Here is an 11,290-nt window from a genome sequence, read left to right as displayed (position 1 = left end):
CTTTAAAATAATAATATCAGTTATAATTATTCATTATATTAATTAAATGTTCAAATAAATATTCCATTAATAATAATAAATATTAATAACTTTATTGTTGTTAATTAAATGTAGTATATTTTTAAACAAATAATTTAGGGATTTAATTGACAATTTTTTTAAAAAAATTGGTTTATTGGGGATAAAAGTGTCCTAAGTTAACAAGTGTTCCTTTGAAAGAAAACTAGTTTTTTTCACAAGTTAATTAATTAGAAAAAATGTAAAAATATTTGGAAAGAGAAATATAATTTCCACATAAAGTCTTACAACCGGATTAACCCTAACCCCGCAAAAATATGACCGCTGCTCCGAAATATTTTGCTTCTGCTTTTAAAACTGCAAAGCTAAAATGCATTCACCGACCAACCCTTGAGTAAAATGACGCCTAAAACTTTCAATTTTCCCGCCAAACGCACAACCGCACTTTTCCTTCTAACCGCAACCGCCGCCGCCGCCGCCGCCGCACAAACTACTAACTCCGCCGTGCTCTCTCATCTTCCATCACTCTCAGCCGACAAAGCTGGAGGCGAAATCCATGGTCTCCTCCGCACCGCTCGTGCCGTCTCCACGGTACCATTTTTTCCATAGCTCCATGTTTTATCGCTGAACTCTTCGTACTCTTTGACTTAGCTTCTCTCTGTTTCCTCAATCTTCGATCTCTCAGGTCGCTTCCACTGTTGTTGACTATGAATTCTCTTTGCGTGGCCTTAAAAAGGACTCCGACCAGTACCGTCTAACGATTTCTCAGGTTTTCGCCATCTCTTCAATGAATAGTCGTTCTCGTTATTTTTAATCGACTACGATAACTGTTTCAATCTCTGGTATTTTGAACATGTCGTTTGATGCTTAGGTGCATCTACGCTCCGCCAAGAGGTTTCTCAAGTTATGCGAAGCCAACAAAGGGTTTTATGTGAAGGCTGGGCAGTTTGTTGCGGCGCAGAAAGTGCTTCCTACAGAGTACTCGTCCACTTTGTCTTCGTTACAGGACCGGGTAAATCTTAGTGAATCTAGGGCCTGTTTGGATAAGTTTATCTAAAATCACTTATAAGAGATCAAATAAGATGGCAAAATGACTTTCGTTATAAGTTAAAATAGTTTATATACAAATTCATTTATGGAAGCCTTTCTAAAAGATAATTTGATGCATATACTGAATTTAGTTTATAAAAAACCTATTTTATTCTATTTTTCGTATTTTCTTTTTCTGTTTATCTATAAATTTATTCAAACAAACTCTTATTTAAATTCAATTTCACTTTGCTTTTGGTTAATTGTCTATGCTAATTGGAATATCTTGATGACATTAGGTTGCTCCTGTTCCTTTTAAAATAGTCAGGGAGGTGTTAAAGAATAGTCTCGGACCTAATTTCTCTGATATGTAAGTTACCTATACTAACAGAATTTTTATTTTTCAAAATCGTTTATCTTTCAAAAGTTAAATCTCCTCAAAATCCTGGTTGGCAGAGTTGCATAACTGGTTTTGTATATGGAAGAAGCCCTCGTGCAGGTATTTGGACTTAAAGGTGTGAGAATGCATGAGCTAACGCTGTAGCTTGAGTTAGACCTGCTTATGAGACTGCTGATATACCATATTTCTTGCCATCATATAAATCCCCGTTTTTACTTTTTTTTTTTTTTTTTTTGTGTATAGAGAGCTCTTTGTTTGAAGTTTTAACATTACTATTTGATTTATGTGAATACAGGTTTTTGTCAATTGATGAACAACCTGTAGCTGCTGCATCTATTGCTCAAGTTCACCGTGCAGTGCTGAAAAGCGGTTATGATGTAGCAATCAAGGTTTGTCTGTGATGCTACCGGTTTCCTGAATTCTTGATACTTTCTATCAATCACAAAATCTGAGCGGATACTAGACGCTAGACACGGACACTCACACTAACATATAAGGATGTCAAGCTTTCATGTTAACTCTAATGAGTTTATAATCTAGATAGAGAAAACGAGTTAACTTGTTATGAAACTCTTTTGTGAGTAAGCTTGGATAAACTCTTTAAACTCTTAAAAACCTTGCATAAACTCTCAAGTTAGGAACGAGTTAATGAGTTTGAAATTAAATTTAATTTTTGTCTGACTTTTACTTCCACAATGACAATACTTTATTAGTGTCAAATTATTTAAAGAAATTAACTCCTTTTTGAATTATTTTCACATTACGAACGTATGTTTTTATGAATTTGTATATGATTTAGTAATTTATATATTATTTAGCACTAATGTGCTATCTTACTCTATTATTGTGATTTGCTACTTTTCTTTATCATGAAGGAGAAATATTGAATTATTGTGTATTATAATATTATATTATGTATAGTCATTGATAGGTTTTTTAATATTGTTTTTTAAATTAGTAAACTTGAAAGTTGAATCTGATTCAGGTATACGGAAGCTCTAGGAGTTTATCTAAACTCTCACGAGTAACAATCTTATTAACAAGTTAATATCCGGAATATAGGAAACTGGGATACTGCACTTGTGTACACATGCTACTGGAGATAACCCAAATGAAATTGAATATGACAAATGATCTAAATTGATAATCTAGATTTCTATATGCGATGCTTTTTGCTAGTACATATTTTTGCATTGAGGTAAGCTACATCTGGAAAACACTTCTTGAATTTTAAAGTCATTTTCTGGGAACCAGGTACAATATCCTTGGATAGAGCAGCAGATGAATTTTGATACAAGAACAATGTATTTCCTATCGAAAACTATTGCATGGGTATGCCCTGACCCTTGAGAGTTATTGTTTATTGAAAGATATTGAAGAAATTATGCCGTAACTAATATTATTCTTAGATATTTCTATAGGTCTGGAATCATGGTTGATGATCATTATAAAACATTGGTTGGTGAAAGTAAAAATGATTGGAATAAAAGGCACTACATTGAGAACCAAAAGAAAATTTGTTTTGGTACCTGAGAACTGAATCATCTACATATGATAATCCAGAGAGTCATTAATCCGTGAAGAATAATATCATTATGTTTAAGTGACATTATCATTTCACTCACTGAACTTAATACTGGACTATTGGGTTCAATCCAAAACAATTTGATAAAACCCAATCCCTATTGGTTTGATTTCTGTGATTTACTTTTTTAAGTTGAATGAATCTGATTTGACTTGTGTAACCGGTTAAAATTTCATGTTTTAATGTTAATGCCGATTTTCTTGCTAATTTTTTCAACTAATGTACAAGAATAACTGGATGAGACTTAAGTAGTGTGGTTGTAGCTTCAAGGGTGATTATTTGTTCTTGTTGACTAAAGATTTTACTTGAATAGAGCCACAGAGCTTGCCCAGACTTTACTTTACAAGGCGAATTTGAAATTGCATTAAGCTCAAAGTGTAATTTATAAGATTACCCTTCATTGCAATGGTATTGGAATGTGGAATAAGTCTTTTTGTTATTGTGTAGCAAAGGTACTCGAGTGCTCTTTTTAGCTGATGTATTCTGTTTTACTTCTTTCCTCGGTAGTGTCCTTTCTAATTTTAGAAAGATTTTTCTTCCTCCTATTTTTCACTCTACTAATATAGTAATTTATTTTTTTGAGAAAATGATTAGAAAAGGAAGAACAAAAATTCATGAGTAATATATAATTTCTTGAAATCTGGATATTTTCATGAATGTAAGGTCTAATTGGTGGTTGAAAAATCTATTGTCAGTTGTCTCTTTTCTTGTCTTTTACTTTTTTATGCTAGAAATATTATCAAGTCTTTTGTTCCTCTCGATTCATTATGTTAATATTGTTACTTTTTGATTGTAGTTATACCCTCAATACAAGCTCGAGTGGCTACCCTTAGCGTTTGCTAAGTCTATGTCTTCAGAACTTGGTTAGTAAGAATGCTTAGTTACTCCATAAAAAATGCATTCTGTCGTTGTTTCTATTAGTGTCTCACATGTGGGCATAGTGTGGTGGTGCTTTAGACCACTGCCCATATATTTGCCCTATATAGTGTTTTTTTTTTTTTAATATTGCATAAGTCATCCTTATGAGACAAGGAATTCTGAGAGAGAAGCCATGGAACTTGAGGTGACTGACTGAATGAGATATATGCCGAGTCCCTGATTACTTCCCTGCAGATTTTGTTCAGGAGGCAAGGAATTCTGAGATAGCAGCCAAAACATTCAGAAATAACAAAATGGTCAAGATTCCTCATGTATTCTGGGTATGATAATTGAAATCACTTTTATTTCTCCTGTGAACTTTTATTTCTCATTTAGTAATTGTGTAATACGTGCCAACTTATCATCAAACTATACTTGCATTCAGGACTTGACAACAAGGCTTGTCCTAACCATGCAGTTTTGTGCAGGACACAAGGTATGATTTATCAATCATGTCAGTAAATGTTATGTCAGGAAAATAAATTATCATTGCATTAGTTCTGAGATAGCACTTATATTATATCTTGAACTTCCCTAATATGCCTTAATTTCTTCTTCATAGTTTGTTAACCATGAGTCACTGAGGGTTATTTTGTCTCCCATGTGGTCTTGTCAATTTATAGCCTGTTTGGATAAGGCTAGAATCACATTTCATTCTTTCAAAGTGAAGTAGCAACTTACAAAGTAAAGCAATCTATTTTGGTAAATTGTTTTAGATGTTGAACATCAATTTTTTGGTGAGTAGAATTGAATCTGAGATATGTGATTTTTTTAATTTGAATCGACAAACATTGAGTTTGGATGTACTGACCACAAATTATATATATATTCTCACTTTAAAAGTGATTCACTTTACCATCCAAATTATTAAGAGTAAGAATAGGAGCGAAGGGTAAAGGGTGAAGGATTCATATAGAGGGGGGGATAGTTAAATATAAACAAGAGGAAAAGGGTAAATGATTCATAGAGTTTTGGAAGATCATTAAGAAAGGTGAAATTCTTTTTAAACCCTCTGTTAAGGGAATCCTTAGAGGAGAATTTCTTCTCCTTTTCTCAATCATTTAGTAAGATTGTTCAGTTTCTTTTATTCTATTTCACAAATCTCTTTCCATTTCGGAGAGGTCCTTACACAGTTTCTTGTTCTTCGCATGGGAGGAGAGAAGCATCTCATTTGAATTATATAAAGAAGAAAGGGCATCATGGTAAAGAAAGAGAAACGGGAATTTGAACAGTGAAATTTGGATTTAATGCATTTTGAAATGTGAAATTGACGGTTTGTTAAAATAGATGTGCTGGAGTCCTGAAATATCCGCTTTGTTACTTTTTTGATTGCGATGGAGACTTCTTATTTGAGCAGAAGCAGAATTGTATATTTAAAGCTTTATGGTACTCTTCTCAGAGAACATGAACTAGTGCAAACAATAGTAAAGTATTCTTGTTGTAGGTATAAATATGAGCCACAGACCATTCAAATATATCATTATTAATTTACCTTTTCACTTTTTGCATAGTCGTTTTTATATTATTTTACTGCAGTTTGCTTGTGGTAATGTTGATATTGAAGCTGTGCTATGCTTTAGATTTCTTTTTATCACATTTTATTGATAGATGACTTACTAAATTTCAGATTGATGACTTGGATTTTCTGAATCAGATTGGGGTTGATCCAGAAAAGGTTGACTTGTCACAGCTATGGTGAACTCATGTAAATTGTGTTTTTATGTTCTTTATGGTGGTATCATTTCTCTCTTATTCTGAAGTAGCATTGGTAATTGGTTGACAATTGCTATCCCTAATAAGTTGAATATCAACTATAAACATATCATTCATTGTGTCCTACTTTTATTGGGCAAATTTGATTCATTCTAAACCTGTTACTGAAGGTAGCAAAATCACTGATTCAGCTATTTGCTGAAATGATATTTGTACATGGTTACATACATGGTGATCCTCACCCTGGTAATATTTTAGTTTCCCCAGAAGGCTGTAATGGTTTCTCTTTGGGTACGTGCTAATGTATTTGAGATCACTTTTTGTCTTAATAGGATTCTATCAAACATGGAAGAATTGAACCTTGACCTCTTCTGTCCTATTGGAATTATTTTGCAGTTCTTCTAGATCACGCAGTGTACACGATATTGGATGAAGAATTTAGAAAAGATTTCTGTATGTTATGGGAAGCCTTGATTCTCAAGGATTCAATGAAAACATTGTGGTTTGGTGAGCGATTAGGTTCTGGGAAGTATTCCAGATACTTACCCATCATTTTCACTGGAACAACCATTGAAAGGTTCCTTCCTAATTTTCTGTTTATTGACGCATATAAATTCTTTTAGATTGCAATTTGAAGTTCGTTCAAATTAATTAAACGCAAATTACAACTGTAAGGCACTGTTCAGTGCAATTATTGCGATCTATATTTATTCGTTTCATACTGTGGCTTTTTCACACCATTTTGTGATTAACTTATCTATAGCGGTATAGACAAGGGTTATTTTAGTTATATGGAGTCAAGGAGAATACTATTGCGTGGCTATTAAAATGTAACTCATTTTATAAACTCGGGATCAGAAATTTCTAATAAAAATTGTTTATATTAGAAGATATCTAATAACTGAATTGGATATTTGCCCTCTCTTTGGTTCCCTCAGCGTATGATTTATTAAGAGTTAGTAGTTAAATTGTAATCATAAAGTGTTTGTTGCTTTACTAAAGTTTATTATCTTCCTTTATTAGCTTGTTTAGATCCTGCTAGTTAATATGATTTGTTGAATGGGACTCCTTGACGGATATACGTAGAAAGATGAAGTAACTGTTGCATTAATTAACTCGTTTCGTTTATTGCCTTTTGTTTTTGTCATGCTATGTTTCTTGCAATAAAAAAATTATAACGAATCTTTTTACGTAAGTTGCAGCAAATATGCCGTTGGAATATCGATTGAAGAAAAAGAGGCCTTGAAACGTGAATTGAAATCTCTGTTATTTGAGGATTTGCATTCATTCATGGAGTCTCTGCCGCCAGATTTTATTGCTATTATGCGTGCAGAGTAAGAAACAAAGTTTAAGCTTGCTTTATTGGATCAGAAAATTTGTGTTATTTGATGTATTTAACCTATCTTCCTTTTTCATTCTAGTGCACTGATAAGGTCAATTATTAGAAAGATGGATGTCTCACGGGTCATGAGGTTGCTAACTTACACCAAATATGCTGTGTATGGTGGTCTGTGTCCAAAATTGAATGAAGGGGAATCACGTAAAATACTCGGAACAAACTTCTGTGAGTTCCCTTGCTATCTTTTAAAGTGTGCATAAAAGCTTGTCATGATTAAATGCCAAGTGAACTAGCATATCGAGGACATTAATTAAAGAAAAAAATCTAAAATGTATTTATTAAACTGAAATCCTTTAATTTATAAACTAAAGTTCATTTCATCGTTTTTTCTTTTCTAAAAGTATTTATTTCTATACCTAAATCCCGGACAACTATCCCTTACACCACACCGGATATCTTGAAAAAAAAAAGTAGGACCTAAGCCATCTCTCTGTCATCCAAAACTGGTGGGAGTAAAGAGCGATAATTACTTTTAAATAAAACCCTAGGACCTAAGCAAGTATTTATCGTTAAGGCAAGATGTTTTTGCTGAGACATTTTTCATATAGACTATAGAAAAGAGTGCGAGAGCTTGGAAAATGAATTTTCACTCTAATTTTGATATTTGTGCTTCCAGATTTTGCTGTGAAAGCTGGTTTTTTCAGTTTCATATCAACGTTAAAATATGTTCGAATCCTAATAACAGTCCTTATAGGTGAGTATGAGCATGCTTTCACCTGTAATTTGATTTATAATCATCACCTAAAGTTTAAACTATCTATTTTCCCCATTTTATTAGGGGCCAATAATGTTATCCCTTGGCAGCAGAAGTTGAAAAGTGTACGGAGTTACTTGTATAGTAAGATAAATTATGACTCTTTGGGCTTCTTGGTGCATTCTGTTTTTCTTCTTTTATGCATCCGTCCTGCATTGTTCTAAAACCTTGAATTCTTATGAGATATAAGCATTAAAGAAGTGAACTGTTATAAGATTAAAATGAATTGCAACTGTCTTAAACATTGCGTATATCTTTTTAGATTGTTGTAAGTGTACAGTATTATGTGGATGATTAATCTTCAACCATTTGGTATAGTTTATACTTGTATTGATAAATATTGTTAGAAGTTTCTCTTTTTCATTTCTTTTGCACGTACTAGATATGTCTATGAGAATGTGTATAAATGGTATATTAAGTTTGCAACAAGTTCTCCATGAGAACTAGGATTACTGCACAATATTTTATAGAAAAGATAGCAAATTTGATGTGAAATATTAACATTATAATTGATCATGATTGTGATCATTGCTATCATGCTTTGTAACAATTATTCCAATGAAAATCGATTTTGATTATAATTAATTATTTTAAGGTATAAAAATTATAAATTTTGCGATGACAATTGCCATTTGCACTCGTTTTATACATTTTTCATTTCTTTCCATTTTTTCATCTAAAGTATCCTTTTCATAAACTTAAATTAATTTTCCAAACCATAATTTGAATTCCAATAGTGATTCCGATTCTTTCAAAGCGTTACCCAAATAGGCTTGAAACAATTTCCGATTTAAGGATATCTCTTTAGCTACAAATAAAAAGTGCATGTTTGGATTTTATTTCAAAGGTTTAGCTGAATCTAATAATAGCTATGAAATTTGAAGTAAGAACGTGTTTAAATTTCAAGTGTAAAATTGAAACTAGCTTTAATCGAATATTGCGTCAGTATATTTGGCAATGTCAGAAATAAAATTTATCTCGAATTTCAATTGAATTAAAAGCTAAAATGAATTATAAAACACGTTATCGTTGAATGCAAAATGAAAGTGAATTTGAGTTTTTGTAGGTGATGGTGATCATGGTTTGGTCTTGTCTTCTGCTCCATCCCCAACCAAACTCCATGACCTATTTAGTTACATTTTTACTTTCTCGTCACCAGCCTCATATTCATTATTCTCTCCTCATAATTGTTTTATATTTCAAACTAACATTATAAAATATATTAATGTATACATTGTTAGAAGTGAGTTTTAGGTCTAACTCAACCCCATAAAACTGGCTTTCTTCTTTTCTAACATACATGATTTCTAATCATATTAGTTACCGGCTTTCTTCTTTTCTAACATGATTTCTAATCATATTAGTTTCCGGAATTTGTGATGACTTTGGAGCAGGCTTTGGCAAGCCCTAGAATAGATGGTGGATATGATTTTAGTTAAAATGTAGGTTGTCAACACCTAATTTCGTCCGGGTATTTAAATGGTCAAAACTTGTGCACCAATATAAATAGGCACCTGCAATTTAATTATCACATATATCAATGAAGAAGAACCTGATTTTTGATAGCAAAAAATAATTAACTTAAAGAGTTATTACACACATGTTTCCATGGGGAGTGCTTTAACACAGCAAACGAAAATGTAACAGCTGGGTTCAAGTGGGCTCCTGATATATGTCCGGTGGCAAATATAACAACTATAACACTGAATCCTGCAGTGGTTCCACAAGTAAGTGTCTTAAGGGTCTCAGAACTCTCGCAGTTGACAATGGCTGCAGCAGTGGCAGTAAATATGATAATAAAGGTTCCAATGAACTCAGCAGCAACCTTTCTTCCCAAATAAACAAGAGAAGGTGGTAGAGATGCACCAGAANTAAATNAAATATCAGGTGTTAAATAGATTTCATTATAATTTTCCATATGGCTCACTACAGAGAGATGAAATAGTTTTGTGGTGAGTGAGAAGAAGAAAAAGAATCACCGTATGCAGAAAAATAAATTCTCTGCAAAGTCTCTTCAACAAACAACAAACTCTGCTCTCAGCAATGAATCAGCAATAAGCTCTCTCGAGTTTATATAAAAGCATGCATTGCTGTTAAAGAAACATAGACTTGTTGGTGGAGTAGTAGGTTTGGCTTGGTGGAGTAGTAGGTTTGGCGGGAAGAACAAATTGTTGGTGGAGTAGTAGGTTTGGNGGGAAGAACCTCAGCACCGATCGAAGCATGATAGATGAGAGATGGCTATAAAGAAAAAGTATCAGCACCGATCGAAGCATGATAGATGAGAGATGGCTATAAAGAAAAAGTAGTGAACAACTTCCTTCTTGCCAAACCTACCTTCCCAAAAGGTCCANAAGCAGCTTGTATGGCAGCATCAATCAAATCCTGCAAGAACCCATTCTCTATCTCACTTTTCGAATCCCCTTGGGTAGCTCTCAACGCCGGAAACAGAATGTCCCCGTAAGCCTCCAGCATCGACTTTCTCCCGAAGGAAATTTGGGATCTATGAACACCCAATTTCGTCCGGGTATTTAAATAGTAAAACTTGTTTTCATTTTCATTTTCATTTTTTTTATTTTATTTTCATTTTTTATTTTATTTTAGTTTCATTATTTTTACCTTTTATTTAGTATTCGTTTAGTCTTTTTGCTTTTATTATTTATTTTGATTTTCTATAAAAAAGAAAAAAAAAAGAAAAAACGAAAAAAGAAAAGAAAAAAAATAAATAAAAATAAAAATAGAAAAAAACAAAAATGAAAAAAAAGAAAAGAAATGAAAAAAGAAAGGGAAAAGACAAAACAAAATAAATAAATAAATAAAAATAATATAACAAAATGAATTCTGTTACATCCATTTTAGAGGGGTGCACGGCTGCTAACAAGGGAGAACTACCTCCACGCATTCATCACGGCCCCAACCTCATTGGTCCGACACTGTAACAACCTCACACACTCCAGTCATCTTCTCCATACACTCGTAATCCATCACTCACCTCTGATTATATTCATTACCTTCCTCCATCATACACATTGATTTCTGGTGGCTCTCAATCTCATCATTCACCCACGCACTCACTCACTACCTCTTCCATTTTACAGAGATACACACATCAACAGATTTCAACAGGCACACGAGACCTCACGATCACGCACAATCCACATTTCCCCATCATCACACCCGTAACGATCCCAACAAACATCCCTAATCCTACACCTCACGGCAACACATACATTGATTCTAGCCTTGCTCAATCTGATCACTCATCAAAACACACGACCCCTTTGGCTCACCACTACCTCATGCCTAACCCGTAACCACCATTCCTCCAGTAGGTACAAGAATCCATCATCAACCTCTCACACTACCCCCAATTCCAATATTCACTCGCATATTACTTTCTATCAACTCAGCAGTATCACCCCTGTTGGAATCAATTTCCTCCATCACCTCCAACTCTTGCGCCACTCACCATCACAC

The 11,290-nt window shown here is 33.4% G+C and overlaps 1 protein-coding gene across 3 annotated transcripts; it reads left to right on the top strand.

Annotated features, from left to right (window-relative positions):
* The first annotated feature begins 295 nt into the window (after nucleotides 1-295).
* On the top strand, nucleotides 296-8,067 carry LOC106764290 (uncharacterized aarF domain-containing protein kinase 1). Of its 3 annotated transcripts, XM_014648556.2 has the most exons (16): nucleotides 297-609; nucleotides 704-787; nucleotides 890-1,030; nucleotides 1,347-1,417; nucleotides 1,743-1,836; nucleotides 2,702-2,779; nucleotides 3,829-3,895; nucleotides 4,146-4,231; nucleotides 4,336-4,386; nucleotides 5,578-5,625; nucleotides 5,834-5,954; nucleotides 6,060-6,240; nucleotides 6,866-6,997; nucleotides 7,085-7,227; nucleotides 7,679-7,756; nucleotides 7,841-8,067. In XM_014648556.2, exons 1-16 carry the CDS (start codon nucleotides 418-420, stop codon nucleotides 7,978-7,980), a joined length of 1,707 nt encoding a protein of 568 aa, XP_014504042.1. In that variant the 5' UTR covers nucleotides 297-417; the 3' UTR covers nucleotides 7,981-8,067. The 3 variants fall into 3 exon arrangements, with proteins under 3 accessions (XP_014504043.1, XP_014504042.1, XP_022637736.1); XM_014648557.2 differs by lacking the exon at nucleotides 7,679-7,756 and having other exon boundaries at nucleotides 296-609; XM_022782015.1 differs by lacking the exon at nucleotides 2,702-2,779.
* The last annotated feature ends 3,223 nt before the right edge of the window (nucleotides 8,068-11,290 follow it).

The sequence above is a fragment of the Vigna radiata genome, chromosome 6 (genome assembly GCF_000741045.1).
Source record: "Vigna radiata var. radiata cultivar VC1973A chromosome 6, Vradiata_ver6, whole genome shotgun sequence".
NCBI classification, from domain to species: Eukaryota; Viridiplantae; Streptophyta; class Magnoliopsida; order Fabales; family Fabaceae; genus Vigna; species Vigna radiata.
Note: the sequence above shows the minus strand (reverse complement) of the source record. Positions and strands in the feature narration are given on the sequence as shown.